This window comes from Mauremys reevesii, linkage group 4 (genome assembly GCF_016161935.1).
Source record: "Mauremys reevesii isolate NIE-2019 linkage group 4, ASM1616193v1, whole genome shotgun sequence".
In the NCBI taxonomy this organism is placed as follows: Eukaryota; Metazoa; Chordata; order Testudines; family Geoemydidae; genus Mauremys; species Mauremys reevesii.
The window spans coordinates 53,078,058-53,098,805 of NC_052626.1; the positions used below are offsets into that span (position 1 = coordinate 53,078,058).

The following is a 20,748-nucleotide window of genomic DNA, read 5'->3' on the forward strand; positions in this document are numbered from 1 at the left end:
GAACTGTAATTCTTTACAAAGCAATCCCTGTAAGTAATATCATTGGCACATAGTTAAAGCCCATGGGTAAGTCAGACTGAAGTGTTTCAGGACATGGCTAATAGAGAATGTTAACGTTTTATGAACGTGTTAAAACAGATCATGCAAACAAGCAACAATTATATCACTGGAGACCAATTAGTCTCATGATCTGACAGACTGACTCCTATGCTGATCATTGTGATGACAACATCTGTATGTGTATTTTTCTGTGTGTATGATGTGTTAAGAGCTTACTTTTCTTATGTTTGATAAACGGCCCAAAGCAGTCACACAGGGGGTTGTGTCCTTCTGTTCATTAGGATCATGATACATTTTGCATATCATTTAGGGATGGAGAGAGGTTTTATTTCTCTGGTTTATATCACACTACAAGGAATTAAGAAATGTCTAGATCTGTGCTAAATAAATTGGATTACCAATTTATTTGTGGCTATTGATTTATTTGTACAAGTGCACGTTGGCGTCTTGTGAGTAGAGAACTGCGATAATGAGAGAGACCATCATAGATAGGAAAAACTTTATTAAAAGCCATCTTATTAAGGCACTCACTTAAGTAATTATGTAGGCACTAAATTTGGATCTGCTTGTGTTTTCATGTACAGTGAAATTTAAACTGAAGTAGAGAATTAGCTCATCATCCTCTTCTTATTTTCAGGCTGAAATAATTGGCCTTAACACACACTTCGCTGATAAAATTTAGTTAAAATCATTATAAAATACGTGTTTTCTCATTTTATCTTTATAGCATGCAGTTGAGCTAGATGAAATTGTTTGTGTCTGCCCTTCTCAGAATGGTAAAATAAGCAATTTTTTTCAAAGAAAAATTAGTAAGACATTCTCTAGTTCCATCTACAGCAACCTGTTTTACTGGGCCACAGAACCTAGAGGCTTTGATGTGGAATTTAGGTCAGACTAGTCACCTGGTACATGGGACATTGGTTATTATCTAAAAAAGCTCTGTTTTGGACCCCCATGGAAACTTGCCTCTCTTTGTGTTTTACCTGATAGTTGTGACCAGCTGCAGCATCTGTGATAACAGATACACTCAGATTTAAACAACATGGAGCTCCAGGCAAGCTATTCCCAGTAACGGGACCTCCGCTATGCACCTCAACTAATCCGCTGCACTAGTCTGATAGTGCATGATTATGTTAACATCCAAGATTCATGCAGGCTTTTTCCTCGGGGGGTAAAAAGGAAAAGGAGTAGATAATCTTACAGTTGTGGGAATTTGAGGTTATGATTTTCAAAGACATGAAAGGGTGCCTTATCCATTTTGAATGGATAACTTTCAATGGAGCCAAAAAGAGAGATTAAATATGACTGCTGCATAGTCGTCTGTACAGAATGGAAGAAGATGGCTCACATCGCAGCCATTTTATCTTTCAGTGAAAACTGGGTGGGGACAAAGTTAAGGACCACCCTCTTCCCAGAGAACAGAACAGAAGCATGGACTGTCTTTTGCTATTTTTTTTAATGATTTAGCACTTGTAAATACTGGCTGACAGTATTAGATATTAACTCTGGGCATGCACAGTTCAGATGCTCAGTTGCGGAGCTGAATCTTATGAGGACTTCCAGTCATGTTGGTTATCGTCCTAACAGCACTTCAAGTCTCGGTGTGGGGCGGGAGAGGGGAGTTATGAATATTAATACTTCTAGAGCCAGTGTGATGGAAAAGCTTTCCTGTCACACCTCTCCAATAACGCTTTGCTATGAAGGGAATGGGAGCCTGCAGTATCATCAGCTATGTCAGCTGTCTGGTCACTAGCTCTAAAATACATTTATTTTAAGATCCACACTAAACTTCCAAATAAACTGCAGTTCAAATGAAACCAATAGCCAGAAACTAGGCACCAAAGTCAGTCTGATAATAGTTGCCTCTGCAGGTCACTGAATACAGCCAAACATAACAAAATAGCTCCTGGAGAGAATACAATGCCATAAGAGCTAAGAAGAAAAATAACCTAATTACTATTGCCTGCTGACAAAATCAGAGCCATATTATTCTTTGCTGGAAAGTATTAAATATAGAATTTTGACCTCTCTCTGAAAATATTTTGAAGAATTTCTAGGTGTGCTACACTTTTAGCTTGAAAGTAATATAAGACCAGCAAAATATCCATTCTGATGAACCATTTCAAAACACTAGGGGTTGGATTTTTCAAAAACACTCCTGTGGTCGTCTAATTCTGTTCCCATTGAAGTCAATACTGTTCACTTTGGTGGGAGCAGAGTTAGCCTAACACTGAGCGTTTTTGAAAATCTCATCCCAAAACCCAACACTAAACAGTACAAGAGGTTGGAATGCTGCTGACCACACCGACATAAAAAGGGAGGTTATTTCCTCTGGCGTATTGCCCAGTACATGTGTTTATAGGACAAACCACCTGAACAAAAGCCAAAAAAAGCAATAGAATCAGTTTTACATAAGCAAATTCTCAGCTAAACAAGAATTTCTGAGAAAAATTGAAGCAGACAACTGCTCCATGAAATCGGATAACTCTTACCACCAAAGTGTTTTCAGTGTCCTGAAGGAGTCTTCCTGAAAAACAGTTTCTCTCCCCCTCTACCAATTTCCAGCCCTAGATATCTTTATGTATCTGTCCTCCCAGTAATCCCAAACTACTGGGCAAGGGGTAGTTTTGGAAATTAGCAGAGCAGTTTTTTAAATAGTTAATTTTCACCAGACTGATACCTTATCTAATGGTTAGAGCAGAAGACTAGGAGTTATATCTGGATTCCATTCCTGACTGTCAGCAGCTTTCTGAGTGATTTAGGCAAATTACTTACCTTCTGAAACAGATTATAAAACATTCTGAGTCTCTCTGATGAAAGCCATCAAGATTATTATATCAACTGTATGATAGAAATGGGAAATACCTAATCCTTATTAGTTTGTTAAATTAAAGAGTTAAATTCATGATTAAAAGCTAACTATTTATGATGATCTATTAAGAGTATGAAATCTACAGGTATCTTATTGTGACTTTAAATGGGAAGATATTATTTGTAGAGTAATACATACAGAACGCAAGCGACTAGTACATTCATGAGGGCAAAGAACCTTGTATTGAGGAAACCAAGGTAGAATGCCTGGCATTTTAAAGATTTGGAAGTAGAGGTGGTAGGTGGACAAGAAATTGAAGGGTATTGCAAGTTTAGGGAATTGCATGAGAGAGTGCAAAGTCATACATAAGAAAGGAAACAAGGGGGGGGCGCAGTAAACAGAGCTAAATCCGAGAAGATGCGGCTTGGAAGAAATGAGCTCAGAGACTGTAGATAGAATGAGTCTGGGCAGAACCATAAATGTGATGCTTGAATTTGATGTGATAAGACCTGGTGCAGAGAAGACATGATCAAATGGATAAAAGATGACTGTAGCAGTACCATTTTATATGGAGAGGTGAGATGACAGATGGCCAGGTTTGGCTGAGGGTTTTAGCAATAAGAATAAAGAGGGAGAGTATAGTTCTTGGTGGTGAGAGAGGGGGAAAAGCAACAGGATGTAATGAAAGCCTGGCTATGAAGGGAGAAGAAAGGAATCACAAATGAGTTTATGCGCCTAGGGCATGATGACATCATGGAGCTGTAAAAAGTGTAAAGAAGAGAGAAAGCAGACAGTGATTTGGAGGAAAGATGATAAATTCATTATTCTGAATATAATGAACTTGATATGGTGGCAAGGGGATCCAGGAGGAAGTGTTGTTCAGAGTTGCAAGACTCTAACCCAGGGGTCGGCAACCTTTCAGAAGTGGTGTGCCGAGTCTTCATTTAGTCACTCTAATTTAAGGTTTCGCGTGCCAGTAATACATTTTAACGTTTTTAGAAGGTCTCTTTCTCTAAGTCTATATTATATAACTAAACTATTGTATATAAAGTAAATAAGGTTTTTTAAATGTTTAAGAAGCTTCATTTAAAATTAAATTAAAATGCAGAGCCCCCTGGACCGGTGGCCAGCACCCGGGCAGTGTGAGTGCCACTGAAAATCAGCTCGCGTGCCGCCTTCGGCACACATGCCATAGGTTGCCTATCCCTGCTCTAGCCTCTCAAGGAGTACAACATTAGATAACCTTACATGATAGAGATTTTGTCTAGAATTTTAAGATCTGTTACATTACTGTGGTGAATTTCTGTTAACAGTTCCATTGACTTACTCAGGTAGTATCCTGAAATAAACTACCATTATACGGTACTGTAATTTAAAAGGTAATGTCACTAGCAGTAGCACACCATGTTCATTTAGCTATTAGTCATAGTAACACTTTCTTATGTTCCTAAATTATATTATTTTAATGTGATTTGGTCATAATCTGTTAATGGTATGGTTTGGATCAAAATCATATTGGTGGTCAGGTGTAAGACAACGAAACCTAGATTAGCTGAGGATTCATGTAACTAGATGTAATGTAGTTGGGATGGATTAGCAGACATGCTATTCTTGAGTGTATAAATTAAGGGTTGAAAATAACTTCTTTTAATACTGAGAAGAAAAATCTGGTAATGTTTTCACATTTTTTTTATGCTGCACTATATGTTAAACATTGGGTTGCTAATGAAACATCTGTCATTTCAGGAAACAGCATACTCCATTCAGCAGCAGACAGTGTGACCAGTGCAGTACAGAAGGCAAGTCAGGCTTTGAATGAGCGTGGAGAAAGGTTAGGTCGAGCAGAAGACAAGACAGAGGATATGAAAAACAGTGCCCAGCAGTTTGCAGAAACTGCACACAAGGTAAGATTCTTAGTGGAATGGGGCTCACAGTAGCTCTAAATAGTGGTTCATGTTTGTTCACCCTCATCTGCAGGAGGTACAAGTTGCTGGGAAGTTTTCAATTGACCAAGATTGACAAGTGTGTGATTCCTTTGTCTCACAATTGTCCCTCAATAACAGGCAAATTGTGGTTTATAATTTCTCTCTCCTGTGCAATAGACCTGGGGTTCTAATGCCTCCCTTGGCTAGTCGTAACTTCCATGTTACAAAATGGAAACAAAAACATTTAAATATTTATTTCATCCCCATTCCATGCACACATCTTTCAAGCTGATGTCCCCAGATTTCTCCTGAGAGTTGTAACCAATATTAGTTACAAGGGTTACTTTGTTGATGTTCAAAAAGATGTACAGTGGGAAGGAACTGATTCTGTAATCTAAATGTCCATTTTACAATAAGGTGAACATCAGAGTAGTTGCAAATGTATCTCAGCAATATCTTTTAGTCTGTTTCATATTTCAGCCTAAAACTGAGATGGGGTATCAGTATCAGAGGGGTAGCTGTGTTAGTCTGGATCTGTAAAAAACAACAGAGTCCTGTGGCACCTTATAGACTAACAGATGTATTGGAGCATAAGCTTTTGTGGGTGAACACCCACTTTGTCAGATGCATGTAATGGAAATTTCCAGAAGCAGGTATATAACTAGCAGTTGAGGTGTGAACACCAAGGGAGGAGAAACTGCTTTTGTAGTTGGGTAGCCATTCACAGTCTTTGTTTAATCCTGAGCTGATGGTGTCAAATGTGCAAATGAACTGAAGCTCAGCAGTTTCTCTTTAAAGTCTGGTCCTGAAGTTTTTTTGCTGTAGGATGACTACCTTAAAATCTGCTATTGTGTGGCCAGGAAGGTTGAAGTGTTCTCCTACAGGTTTTTGTATATTGCCATTCCTAATATCTGACTTGAGTCCATTTAACCTTTTACGTAGGGACTGTCCAGTTTGGCCGATGTACATAGCAGAGGGGCATTGCTGGCACATGATGGCATATATAATATTGGTGGACGTGCAGGTGAATGAACCGGTGATGTTGTAGCTGATCTGGGTAGGTCCTGTGATGGTGTTGCAGGTGTAGATATGTGGACAGAGTTGGCATCGAGGTTTGTTGCATGGATTGGTTCCTGAGTTAGAGTTGGTGTGGTGTGGTGTGTGGTTGCTGGTGAGAATATGCTTAAGGTTGGCGGGTTGTCTGTGGGCAAGAACTGGCCTGCCTCCCAAGGTCTGTGAAAGCAAGGGATCGTTGTCCAGGATGGGTTGTAGATCACTGATGATGCATTGGAGAGGTTTACGCTGAGGACAGTAGGTGATGGCCAGTGAAGTTCTGTTGGTTTCTTTCTTGGGCTTGTTGTGCAGCAGGAGGCTTCTGGGTATATGTCTGGCTCTGTTGATTTGTTTCCTTATATTCTCATGCGGGTATCATAGTTTTGAGAATGCTTGGTGAAGATCTTGTAGGTGTTGGCCTCTGTCTGAGGGGCTGGAGCAAATGCAGTTGTACCTCAGTGCTTGGGTGTAGACCATGGATCGTGTGGTTTGTCCGGGATGGAAGCTTGAGGCATGAAGGTAGGCATAGCGTTCAGTGGGTTTTCGGCATAGGGTGGTGTTAACGTGACCGTCATTTATTTGTACTGTGGTGTCTAGGAAGTGGACCTCCCGTGTAGATTGGTCCAGGCTGAGGTTGATGGTGGGGTGGAAGCTGTTGAAATCATGGTGAAATTCTTCCCATGGGTCCCGATGATGAAGGTGTCATCAATGTAGCGTAGGTAGAGATGGGAAATGAGTGGATGAGAGCTGAGGAAGCATTGTTCCAGGTCAGCCATAAAAATGTTGGCCTATTGTGGGGCCAGGCAGGTGCCACTGGTCTTGGAGGTATATTGTCTGATTTAAGAAAAAGACTACTTGTTGCTGGAGATATGATTTCCCTGCAAGCTAGAAAGGGCTTATCTCTTCTAATGCTGCCTACAGAGAAGGAGAGTGCGTGATAGAGAGTCACTGCTGAAGAGTATGAATTTCTTAATCTGGCAGTTCTGGTCTAATTCTCTGATCTGGCAGTCTCTTGGGGTCCTGGTCTGGCTGTTGTAGTCAAATCTAGCGATCAGGTCACAAAATACATTCAGAAGTGCTTCTAGGATGTCCCAGATATGGTGGTAAGATATGACTGGAACTAGTGGTCAAGGCACATGCGAGAAAGAGAGAGGGACTACCTGACATCAGACTGCAGCAGTATCCAATATTGGAGGGTAATTTCCCAAAATAATTAAACAAAACTTAAACTTGCAGTTTGAAGAGAAGGTTGGTTTACTTTTAATAAGCAAATGCACCTATCCTGTCTAGATAAATATTTAGATTTTCATTTCTATACATTAGTGTATAGTAAGAACCCTTCAGGAACCCCAAAATTTTCCTCCCACATCAGTTTTGACTTGTTTCATTTTGCAGATTTTGGTTCACTTTTGTACTAAATATAACAACACATGTTGCCAAAGTGGCCCAATTTCATTTAGTTCCTTATTTGTGCATGAGTATCATTAGCCATATTAGCATAATTCTGGAAATAGGATTTAATCTGTATTCCTCATAGTGTCCTAAAACGTGTCTTGAATTGCAGTGTACATGTTGTAATCTATTTCATTCTCATCCTCATCTTTTTTTCTTAAATAGTGACTATAGTTGAGCTGGTTCTCTTAAGCAGGGCATCTACTCTATAGTTGCTAAGCATTTGATACTGAAGATACTGCACCATCTCGCAAAGTACATTACGTGCCGGGGATGAAAGTGCGCAGAAGTCATATGATTGATACTAGCATGGTAACTACTGTATGTTCATAACCAGAATCAAAAGTGACCTTAGAAATACTATTGCAAGGGAGTGGGGTAGAAATTGATACTAAGCTACAGTATAAAGGAGGCTTTCTGTATTTAGAAATGCCTTCCAAGAGCATGGGGAGTGGAGGGTGTGTGTGTGTGTGTGTGCCAGATGTCAATACTACCTACAAATATACTCTTAATACAGTAAATTACTTGTCAGAATAAAATTAATTTATATGCTTCAGAAACATGGAATTTATGGCCTGGATTTATGGAAGAGTCTCTACTTTTCAAGAGGAGTTACTAGTCCCCTCTTTCCCCCAAGTGCTTTTTCAGGGTTGAGTCACAAGGGAGCCTGCATCGAATTGTTTTGAAATTCTAAAATTGGTTTATTAATCACTCGGGAGCTGGCAGAGTTCACTAACATTGAGTCCACTTATATAGGAATAGATTAGTCTTCATGCCAGTTAACAAGAATTATTGAAGGCAGAGTCTCACCAGCGGTCAAGACTCAGCTGCAGCACTGTCCTTCCCCGTCAGATACTGACTACTACTCATTTTTATTGTGTTGGAAGAGTGTAAAGGAAAGTGACTACTGTAAGTCTTAGCCCACTCAATTCAAACTGCCCTATAGAATTCTGTGAGGGATCTAATAAATGTGGTTGGTTTCTCTCTCCCCCGCCCCACCCCACTCACACCCAATGCATGCATTCACATGCTTTCAAAAAAAGAAAGATTGATATTAGATATTTGGCCTGACTTCCATCTTTTTTGCCAATGATCCCTCAACTCTCTTGCGCTAAGTGAGATGTCCTACAGACTTGCCATCATACGTGGAATCCAAAATGATGCAAAAGAAGCTTCCCAAAGGGCAAGCTCCATGGTGGCCCAGTAAGCATGCTGTTATACTACAGTATATCCCTTAAAAAAAACCTACCACATATGCAGTGATTAGATGCCAGTAGTACTTCACTTTGAATTGCAGCAGTAGGAACAGTAGAGTCTGATAGGCATCAGCAGCAGGGTAACTGCTAAGATGAAAGAGAACAGGAAACATCCAGGAGCCATGCTGTTCCTCACACTCTTCTCCAACCCATCAATTGCACAGTGTAGGACACAGCCTTAGAGGAAAATAGAATGAAAAGGAGAAAGAACAGACATTTGGTCGCAGGAGAATTAGATGAATTTGGGAGGCAATGAAGGGGCCCGCTATGAGAAGTTTTTGGTTATTTTATTTTACTTATTTCTATAGCACTAGTAGCATGAGGTGTTTGCAGTTGTTCTCATTGGATGGGTATATGTCAAATTGAGACACTGGGAATTTAAGATGTACTGTATGTTTGGGTGACCTGGGTGGTGGTGTGTCAGGAGCAGGGCCAACACAACCCATTAGGCAACCTAGGCGGTCGCCTAGGGCACTAACATTTGGGGGGCAGCGACCGGCGGCGGCACCTTCCGTCGCCTCTGTCAGGGGCAGCATTTCAGGGGCGGGACCTTCCGCTGCCTCTGTTGGGGGCGGCATTTCGGGGGCAGGACCTCCTGCCGCCTAGGGCGGCAAAAAATCTGGCGGCGCTCCTGGTCAGGAAACTGAAATCTAGGCTCCTGCTTTCTCTGCCCCCAGCTTCAGGCACGTGGGAACTGCAACAGCCCCCACTTAGAAAATGGAGAGCTGGGCATCACTACCCAGTTCCTGCAAACCCTCCCAAAATCCTCTGATAAAAAGAGGGAGCTGAAGCCCTGATATTCGCCACGTAAAGAAACAAGCAGGGGAAAATATTATTGGAAATGGTTTACATTAAAGGGCACAAACAGTCTTTGAATGGAGGCTTCAACAGTTCACCATCACAACTCACATTAAAACAATCACCGAGGACTTGAACAAAACTGATCATCACCCTCCCTGAATTTGCCCGGTCGGTCCTTCCCACTCTATTTCAGATAACTGGGCAACAATGTGATAAGTTATTATATGATTTCAGTTGCAACTCATTCTAATGAAAATAGCACAGAACCTGCAGCTATGTATCCATCTGTCTTTATCACTCATTGAAAGTGTGCAGGCTATTGAAACAACAGCTTTACCCATTCCTGTATATATAAGTATATGCACATATGTAGTATGGTATCTATAGCATGCCACTAAGACTTATGTCAAGTTATAAAATCTATCATTACCTTTGTTTTGCTGGGTGTTTTTTTTTTTAAGAAAATACTAAAAAAATAAATAAAATGGTCACAATTTTTCACTTATCATTTTGAGGTGCAGAATTTAAGATGCCGTAAAGAGGCTTGTTTTTTTCAGAAAGGTAAGCATTTTCTTTTTTTTCTTTCTTTTTTTTTCTTGTCTCAAGTACAAAAAAAAAAGCACTAACCACTTGAAAAAATAGATTATTTTTTTTTTTTTTTTTTTGTTGTGTCAGAATAATATAAAAGTGCCTATCCACTACCACTAATCTTTTATATATTTAAAAAAAAACAACAAACAACACAAAACAAAACATGAATTAAATGTAGCCACGTCCTTATGAGACTTAAAATATGAACTGTATTAAAGCAGGAATTGTGATCAGCCCTTTCAGGTATGTACAACTTTTTTTGGCCCCACAACTCTTGGCAGCTCTTATCGCGATTCATCAGCTGATGGATACCCTTACAAGTTTACTTGAACAGATTGTGGCAGGTAACACTAAGTGTCATTATAAGTCCCATCACAGTGCAATGGTTTAGTTACATACTGCAGCTCTCTGGGCTTACAGTTCTTGGAAATAAACTAAAATAATCTGATGCACCTAATAACCTGGGTCCAGAAGGAGTTGCTTGATACATAGCATTCACTTTTTTTTAGAAGGGAGTTAAGGCATAGACACCTGAAAATATACCATGAAAATCCTGTTGTGGATAGTGTTAAGTTTACAGCATTTCACTTTTCCATAAGTTAATGTTCTCAGATCAGATATAGACCTGATAATTGTTGTGCTTTTTAGTTCACTGCAACCTGGTTAAGGATTGTTTTGTTATTTAATGGTCTGTGTACATGAATAGCTTAATGTTTCTTAGACTAAATTTAGCAACTCAATGAAAATGCATTAAGCAAGTGGTGTTTGTGGTGGCTGTTAATCTGCATTTGAACACACTGGATGCAGTATTGAATAGCCTATGTTATTAGATGAATGCCTAAAAAATCAATACAAAGTATATAATGGAACTTCAAGTAGCCTGGTTTGTGTTGCAAATGTTATTCCTGACCTAAATAGGGAAAATTGCCAGTGGCAAGGGAGAGGAAGCAGCATAGGTTTAACCAGAGAAGGGAGAGTCTGAAATCCCTTGTCACAAAAAATCTCGTAATAGCCTCTCAGAGGCCTTTCTTTCCTTCAAGCCCACCATCCCCACAATTTTCTTCAGTGTTTGGAGTGGAAGAGTTTGGAATAGCATAGGTTAATCATTTTAAACTCATAATATATTGGTCTATGGCGGCCTCCAACCGAAGTTGTCAGGATGCTGTAGAATGGAGCAAAACAAAATAAAAGCTGCATAGAACCAATAGCAAGGAACTGAGCAAGGAGGAAGTGAAGGAGCAAACAGAAACTAGCAGGTCTGTAGTTCCTTCAGTGAGTGATAGTGTACTTTGCATTCAAATGTGTATTAGAAAAACAGAGCTGTGTCAGGCTTATGAGCAAGGCAATATTACTCAATCATATCCTAGTGGCTCCTACTGTTCTATTTTAAAATAACATTTATTGCCCAATAATACTGTAGAATTTTTAGCGCCTCAAAACTATTCTCAGGAGCTATCCACACTGTCTATATCAGTGGTCCCCAACCTTTTCGTCTGGCGGGCACCAGACTAAGGACCATGGCGTAAGTCGAGCATCTGCCGAAAATTGGCGGCATTTCAGCGGTGACACCTCTCGATGACGTTGCTTGTTGGCGGCAAGTGGCGTCATCACGAGGCATCGCCGCCGAATTTCAGCGGCATTTTGGCAGATGCTCAACCGCCGGCCAGGATGTGGGCGCATTTAGATGCCCCCATGGGTGCCATGGCGCCCGCGGGCACTGCATTGGGGACCCCTGGTCTATATTGTGTTTGCTTAGTACAGTGAAACCTGCAGTAAAGGACCTTGTTTGATAAACAACCCCTTATCTTCTACACCCCCATTAAAATATCAACACATGCTTTCCACTACTCCTTCCCTTGACTTCTACCCACAACTACCTCGACATTTCTGGTCCACTTATATGAAGGTGTAAACAGATTTCACTAGTACACAAACACTGTATGTGTATGTATAATATTAAAATTTCTTCTAAACATGTGAACAGTAATTTTAAAGAGGTAAAAATATTTCTCAAACAAGTACAATATCTTGTAGTTTAAGTGATTTCATGTCCTGTCTGCTTAGAAATTTGTCAAATCCACAAATGAAAACCTACTGTGGACAAAAAGGCAGTTTTATTTGTTTCCCACAGGCCCCATAAGAAAAATCCCATTCTGGAAATCACAGAACTAAAACATGCAATATAAATTCACAGTGATTTTTCTTTAGTGTAGGCAGCATGCTTGGTATTGCACAGCCCGAAGATACTAGTATGATATTCACAGCTGGAAGAAAGTAAGTGTGTGTGTGTGTGTGAGAGAGAGAGAGGGGTGGGGGGGGAAGTCACCCACAACACAAAGTTTTGTCAAGAAAAAAAATTCTGGAGAACTTCCAGTCCTCATTTTCTAGCCAGTCACTTGCACTTGCTTTCACCCACTATTGTAGCTAAATGTATCTTCTGCAAAGGCTGTCTGTTTGATACTGTTAGATCTCCCTTTGGAAGTAATGCTGGAATTAGATGGCTAAAAGTTCATGCTATTCAAGCTTTACTGAATGATACATGTCATGAATTACCTCATGCTTGGATTAATATGATCCACTGTGCATTGCTAGGTGTCCTGCCTGTCAGCTACATGTCTTGACAGTGTAACAGATGTTTGTGGGTGATGGTTAAGGAGTTGGCAAAGTTGATAAATGATGGGGTTATTTACAATAAAATTTATTTTCTTTTTAATTAAAGGAAAGCAGAGAAAAAGTGTTATTTACCTTCATATTCAGAAAGGTAAATAAATTAGTGATTTCAGTTAAAGAAAATAAAATGGGTCAATTACTTTTCACTTCTGCTCCTGCACTGAACTACCCCAAATCTTTTCTTGGGTATTGGACAAATGGGTTAGTCCTCCAGTTCTGCTGCTGGCATTCTGGGTTGCAACGAAAAGATGTGCCAGATATGGTGGTAAGATATGCATAGCATATCTTAGGAATAGCATGACTGCTTCAGTTCTGCTAGCAATCAGCGAGATAATCTGGCCTTTCTCTCCATCAGTGGCCAGGAGCATGGAGTGGATGCCAGAGACTCTGCCTACTCTACTTACTTCTTCTCTGGAATATATGAGGGAGAGCATGAAAGGAAGCTTTTGGTCACGGCAGAATGCCCCTCCTTAGAAAAGGGCATCATCACAAGCTGCTCTCATACCAGTTGCACTGCGTGACCCAATTCGGTTATTTGTAACCAGCTTTCTTTCAATAATAATTATACTTAAGCAGAACCTGTTTTAAAACGAGTAAAGGTGATGAATGAATTACAATTCCCCACAAAGAATACGAAAGATGTTCATTAAAGTTCTGCAGATAATCTCATCACTTCACATTGTCGTAAAAATGTGTAGGGCAGCTAACCCAGGTGACCTAGTGGCTTGTAGATGCTCAATTGATTTGTTTTGTTTTTTTTAAATTGGCTTGGGTTTGTTTTTAACGGGCTTTTATGTAACGGAGAAGTAAATTGGTCATTTTTTGTTCATGTTTAGTTATTAAACACTTAGAAATAGTTGGACAATCACTACACAGAGCTGAGTCATTGTTATAAAGAATTAAGTGATTTTTTAAAAAATTCCTGCATATTTCAGTATTCCAAAACAAATAAGAAAAGTAGGAATCTATGCAGTGTTTTAAATGGTAAAATAATGCTTCTCTGGCAGAATACTGATAATGAACATCACTGTTCATTAACTTTAGAAGAAACAAGCACCAAATTAACATTTGTTGCAGCCAATTAGAGTCTCCATTTAGGATGCTTTTCCTGGCAGCATTCTCTAGGCGTAGGCCCCATTTCAAAGAAATGGCTCAAATATTTGTATTATTTTAAACTTGTAATTAATTTCACCATTAATATGCTATGACTACATACTGGTTTATTTCACAGCTATATATTTATATGACTAATCATTATAGCTACATGTCAAGTTACTTTAAGAAATAAGATTGGGAATAAGGAATTGGAATAATCTTTCCGGAACCTTAAAGTACAGCTTAGTCACCTGTTCAAAGTCTATGTCAGAAGACAAATTACCAGTAGAACTAGTAGCTTTTTTTTTACACTGTTTCTCACGTGAAACAGTTTAAACCTTTACATTCTGTTAAATGTAAAGTAGCTCTAGTTGATCAGTTCTCAACCTTTTTAATGCCAAGGGATCCCCTTTTCCGTACTGTGAGGCCCCCCCCTCCCGGGGATCCTTCTCGTATGTCTGTGATCTAGCTGGGATCCTGGAACTATTGATACTAAATAGCAAGATCTTGCTATCTAAGCCACTTAAAGAAATGTACTTCTCATAAATGATTATTCATGTTGTTTCCAGAAAAGATAGTGGCCATTGACACTCCATTCTAATAAACATTTTCCAGTAAATTTCTACTTTATTAAAAAAAAATACTCCATCTCTGTGAGCACTCTAATAGAGAGGCCAAGGCTTGAGCACATGGAGGCTTACCCAAATCCAGTCCTGTTATTCCTGGTCAAGATTTGACTGGAGGCAAATGAGGAAATTTTCACTGCCACTGCCCATTTGGTGTTGTAGATGCATTGCTGAGGACTTCAATCCCCTCCACCTGCTCTAGCATGCTAAGTCTATAGATAGTAGCCTTTCCATAGTTAGAGGTTGAAGCCAGCTTCTGTAGAAGTTTCTTTGAAACTTCACATGCAGGATCTTAGCTCAAGGTAGATTTCCACCCCCTGAAAGTTTTGAATCCATTGGACAAGGAACTTCAGGAAGGAAGATTAAAAAAATTGGGTTGGAAATTCTGGTTCATCATTTTGCTAATTATTTGGGGGCAGAAGTACACATCTGTGAAACAGCTTGACCAAAAGACTACTTTGTTTTGACTAGTTAAGCCTCAGGCCTTAGTGATCTTTTACAGGAAACCTCTATTGGATTGGAGGAGGTGTGTGTGTCCCAGCTCATACTAGTGAGTCTCTGTTCCTTCTCCCTTCACAGAGAACTGATGCAGGGAGCCCCCATAGAGCTGGTTCTATGAAAGCAGCCAAATCCTTTCCCTGCTGAATAGGAGAGTGGAGAGCCAGGAAAGGCTAATCTGGGTCAAAACTTGGATCTGGTTTCAGGTCTGGCTTTCAACAACCTTTCCACTAGAAAATACTTTATTTGCAGGATTCCATGTACAGCCCATCTCTAATCCAGATTAGTTGCTTTAGCCAGGAATGGCTATAATTACAACTAGTATAACTTTTTCTCTCTTGTTCTTTTTCAGCTTGCCATGAAGCACAAATGTTGAGATACTGCCTAACACAGAGATCTTCCCAAGAGGAACTGAAAAGCTAGGTTCAGCAATTTTTACTGGCGATCCAAACTTTCACATGCATTATCCTTCCAATTCAGTGAAGATGAGTTATTCAGTTTACGTACAGCAAAAATGTTGCATTCCCAAATTTTTATGGTAATTTCACTAAGCAATGCTGCTGTATCTCCAACCTTTATTTTCTATTTAAGTTATTGGAGGTGTTTTTAAAAACATGGAAACCGGACTACATGAGAAACTGATCAAGATAAGCACCATCTTATTTTTTCTGGTGTCACACAGGAAGAAGTATTAAATTGGCTGCAAGAGATGTTATTATTCAGAAATAAAATCCAAACAATGGTTACATATTTTTTTTCCATTTTGTATAGTGCAAGTGGAATTTGAACATTGGAATTATGCCTCCCAGACGATAATCCTGTAGTGGAAAGCAGTCTGATTTGTTATGTGAAACAGCAGGCCTTATCATTTCTGCCACTCAGTAGGAATTTTTGCACCAGCATTCAGCAGACGTGCAAATTTGACTTCCAGATGTGACCCTCCTATCCATGCTGCATTTTGAAAATATCCTGTTGTACTTTCCAGATTGATTTTGGATTGTATAATAAAATATAAAGAATGTAAACTTGAGATGTTAAGATCTAAGAGAAATCTGATTTTTACGTCTGTGTACACACAAAATGGTTGTGCCTCATTAACAGAGTCTGGAATTTAGCAGTCTTTGCACAGCTTCTTTTTAACTGATTTCTCTGAATAGGACCTTTATAAATGAAAGTTTGAATAAAAACTTTCCAAGCTACCAGTTTTCCATAAACTTTACACAGAAAATATTTTATCATAAAATAGCTTGGAAAAATATCTTTCCATTGCAGACTGATTAACTAAACTATTTTTGATCTATTGTCTTCCTTAACAGACAGCTGTTTTCCTCATTTTCCTTCAGAAATTCTCAAGTTATTTATTGATAGGATTAAAACATGAAGCCAGTACAAGAAGTTATACTTGATTTTACCAAGAGTACACAAACATAAAATGCTAGCTAAGCTTTCAGCCTTTAACTGTAGTACTTTTGTCCAAAGCTGCATGCATCTTCAAAATGTTCTGTTCCCCTCTTACTGATGAGCCAGACAGCCAGTGTAATCCAAATATAATGTAGTTTTCATTGTCAATGCAGAATAAGATTTTTGCATTATTAATGACATTTTAAAGAGCTTAAAATCTGATAAGGCAGTAAGGGGTCGGAGAAAGAGAAAAGTAACTAAGTAGTAAATAATATCTATTGGAAATATTGATATTACAAAAAGGGGACTGAATTTACTTGGGAAGAAATTCTAAGTCAACCTACAGAAGTCATCTAGTGAAATGTATAGTTTGTAGATGTATATTTTTAATTATGCTATTTTGTATGAAGTTTTTTTATTGCATAATGGAAGTTGTTTAGAGGAGGGAGCATGTTTGTCATCTGTTTAGAACTGTAGGATCACATCAAGGACAACTTTGAGAACTGTCATGTCCCAAGCTGCCAGCTGGGAAAGAATTTGGCCAGTCATAAGCTGCAAGTCAGAACAGGGCCAGTAAAAACGTGAGGCCCCAAGCACCATTTGAGCTACTTATGACTAATGCTTGCCTTGAAAGAATCTGTAGCATCACAAGCACCATAGGCAAGATTTTAATAAATAGGACTCTTACTAGAGACCAGCAAGAAAAAAAAGCACTCTCATATTGGGAATTAAACAAAACAAAATGTTAGGTTGGTTGTTTGGTTGGTTGGTTTTTTTAAAATGTCTCAGAATCTTTTTCAGATGTACAGCACAGTTCTGAAAGCAGATATGTCTTCATCCGTTCCCCTTTCTTAGGGTATGGTTACCCTGCAATAAAACATTCACAGCTGGCCCATGTCCGCTGACTTGAGCTTGCAGGGCTCAGGCTGTGGGGTTATACAGCTGCAGTGTAGACCTTCAGGCTTGGTCTGGAGCCTGAGCCCTGGGACATCACAAGGAGGCACGGTTCCAGAGACCAGGCTCCAGCCTGAGCCCAAATGTCTACACTGCAATTTTATAGCCCCACAGCTACACTTACTTTTTTTTTTCCCCCAACTGTGCTCTCAAGGATTTTGCTGCCTGATGAAATTGAGATCATGAGTAGTCAGTATGAAAGAGTCATATGTTAATGAAAATTCATTAGTGAGAACTACAGCCATAAAAGTAGTTCCACTAAAGAAGAAAGAGAATAGGATTTGAACTGTTGCCATCTAGCTTTTCTAAATTAGTTATAACCAGATATACTTGGGGAGGATGAGTTATTTCAGTTCAGATAACAATCCATAGTGCTTGAGGAGGCTACAGGTTTAAACGTCTCCTGGGCAGATCAGGTCACAGGCACACTGCTAAATTCCAGATCCCTTTTTCACAGGTTAAACGTTTGTTCTTTAATATGTATGTTTTAGTACTATTAACTATTTTTCATAGTTGAGTTTGAATAACTCAATGCATTGAAGAAAGGAAAGGAGATTTATTTGCATTCTGTTTCATTCCTGGTATTCAGTAAACTACTAGATGTGGTGGTACTTAGGAAGGTTTCAAGAAAGTGTGCTGATATCCCATGCTGAAGATAAACTTTACAGCATTACACTTCCGTCCTGGAACTTAGCTGTAGTATACAACACTAGTAGTATTAGATATTTGTGTACATAAAATATACAGTAATTCAGGTTAATGTTTCATATTAAAGAATGTATTTGTAAAATGTAACAAGATCAATAGTTTCCTTATTACATTACCTTTTTAAAGTTCTGCAAAGAATAAAGATCATGTATTGTTGGACTTGAGACTGGTGTACTGCAAAATCTGTCTTAAAAGGCTACTTTTGTGGCTAGCAAAAATAGTGCATTCACGTGACAATATTAACAAAATGTGCTCTCTAAACAAGTGATCTTAAAGGTAGGTTTTGCTATTATATGCCAAAATCCATATTTGCTGATATATGTTGTAATTAATTCCTCAAAAGTTCTAAAAAATGTAAAAATAATTTTGTGCCATTCTGAAAAAAGTGGGACCTGCTCTGTTGATTCATTGTTGCAAACCCTACTTTTGTCATTAAACGTTTTAACTGTGACCAAAAAAAAATATTCCTGGATTATTTAGTGTGTTGTTTTTTGTAATGGTGATGGGGGGCGTGTTTTTTGTTTTGTTCTCCTTTCTTCTAGTCAAAATAGAAAAGATGTGGTTGTTTGCTAATTAAAAAGAAAAATCCAAGTTTTCACTGTACTATGATCAATAGTTTCCTCTCAAAAGAATGTGATGGTCTACTGGGAACAGCAGTGAAAAGTATTTGAAAATATTTTTGTGCCCTTCTAGGCTTATGCTATATAAAAACTGCTATTGAGCACATGAACACAAATGTAAGTTAATTTTCTACTTAAATGTTGCACTGCTCAGAGAAGTCCATGCTTCCATTTCACTTCAGTTTTGTTGCAGAACATTTACTCTCTCATTCACGTGACTGACTATTACTGTACAGATATGATTGTATTACATAATAAATACACTTTAAAGCCAGTTTCTCTCACACTTGGGGGAGAAGATACTGCTCAGTGCAACTCATTCCATTGATTTCAGTGAAGCTACTTGAGGAATAATCAATATGTATCAGAATCAGTTATTTTTAATTAAAAAAATTACATTTGTCATTACCCAACTAGGAACATCACCTCAAAAATGTCTTTATTTGCTAATATAGCTGCATACCTATATTCAGTGGAAAAGTAAAATCAAGTAAAATTTACATCCATTGAAAATGAAGTTTAAAATAGTAAGTTGTATCTAAATGGATAATACTGTGAAAGAGTAACTCAAACCATCTCCTATGAGACAGTCATAAATGCTTACTGAAAGAGAATTCCAATCTAGCAATCTATGAGGAAGAAGCCAACCAATTATCAACCTTTCCAGTGGTTACCTACTTAGTGATAGCTTTCCCCAGTTGGGTCTGATCCCTCCCCCCATTCCCTGGGACTATGCCCCACAGTCCTGGGTTCAAGTACCGTGTTTGTGCTCTCACTCATTTCCTGTGAACAATGAGCACCAATGTTGTCTCCACTGCCTCAGGGAAACCCATATCACTGCTTACTGCTCCATCTGTAAAGTTTCCCACTGAAGACTTTAGAAGCATAAGAACTTCACCTCAGGAGGAGGCTATGAGGCCACACACACACACTCGGATCTGGGACCATTGGAACCAACGGTGCACTGGCCATCGCCAGCAGTGAGTGCTCCTCCCAGCACTTCCCATGCCTCGGATCCAGCAGTCCTGAACAAGCTCAGACATGAGAGTGGGAAGCACACTCATGGGGATAGAAGCAAATCCTTATTGAGGGCTGCTTCTAAGAGCAGCATTTCCTACCTAAGCCGTTTCAGGTTGGGTGAGATGTCGTGCGCTGACACCACTGCGCTGGCGCCCAAGCTTCCTCGCCTTGAGGGTAAGGTAAAGAGGAAAAAGGATCCAGCAGCAGTATCAGGGGACCTGGTTCCCATTCGATCTGTGTCATCCCCTGCATGCGCACCGCCAGTCTCACAACCACTTTCACAACTTTCGCTGCAGCCGGCTCTGTGGACTCCGCCTCAGTCTTCAGCTGCCTCCAAAGACACTCCCTAGACACTCCCCCACCAACCTCCTGGAGCCCCTTCTGTCCATACAGGACCTGGGGCTGTCCTACCCATCTTTGTTGCTGCTTTCCAGCCCCACTCTGGTGAACGAGCTGCTCCTGCCGGAGAAGACTATACCAACAGCACACTGTGATCTGTGCTGCTGGCTCTCCCACTTCTGTGGACATATTTGGACTTTTCTGGACCAGAGCCCACCTCCCCTGTGTCCAGGTGCAAATATCACTTCTGCTCCCGCCCACCTTATCCAACTGCGTATGACATGGCATTGACAGTGTGATACTGATACCCCTGGGGTCTGCCGCACCCCAGGCCTCTACCCGTTGGCCATGTTGGGCATCCTGGGACCCATACTGCCCTCGGTACCCACCCTCTCAGGCCTCCAACCAGTCTTCCCCAGCTCCTCCACTGGCACCAACAGGCTCCTAGGAAGTGGCAGAGGCAAGGGTGCTGGAACTAGGGATGCTGCCGCACCCCCTGACTTTAAGTGGTTTCCATGAAAGAATCAGAGAACTGGAAGGGACCTCAAAAGGTCACTCAAGGCAGGACTAAGTATTATCTAGACCATCCCTGACAGGTGTTTGTCCAACCTCCTCTTAAAAATCCCCAGTGATGGAGTATTTAACCACTCTGTCAGGAAGTTTTTCCTAATGTCCAACCTAAACCACCATTCCTGCAATTTAAGTCCATTGTTTCTTTTTCTATCCTCAAAGGTTAACAAAAACATTTTTTCTCCCTCCTTGTAACAACATTTTATTTACATGAAAACTGTTATGTCCCCTCTCGGTCTTCTCTTCTCCAGACTAAACAAACCCATTTTTTTTCTATCTTCCCTCATAGATAGTTTT

The 20,748-nt window shown here is 39.8% G+C and overlaps 1 protein-coding gene across 4 annotated transcripts in view; it reads left to right on the forward strand.

Moving 5' to 3' along the window:
- The window catches only part of STXBP6 (syntaxin binding protein 6), a 234,877-nt gene extending 216,513 nt beyond the window's left edge, over positions 1-18,364 (forward strand). For 3 of the 4 annotated variants that reach the window (XM_039538346.1, XM_039538347.1, XM_039538345.1), the window contains 2 exons: positions 4,619-4,776; positions 15,192-18,364. In XM_039538346.1, coding sequence (XP_039394280.1) covers positions 4,619-4,776; positions 15,192-15,215 — 182 coding nt within the window. In that variant the 3' untranslated portion in view covers positions 15,216-18,364. The remainder of the gene's footprint in view (positions 1-4,618; positions 4,777-15,191) is intronic. The other variant, XR_005598356.1, reaches the window with a different exon arrangement.
- Positions 18,365-20,748: the final 2,384 nt, after the last annotated feature.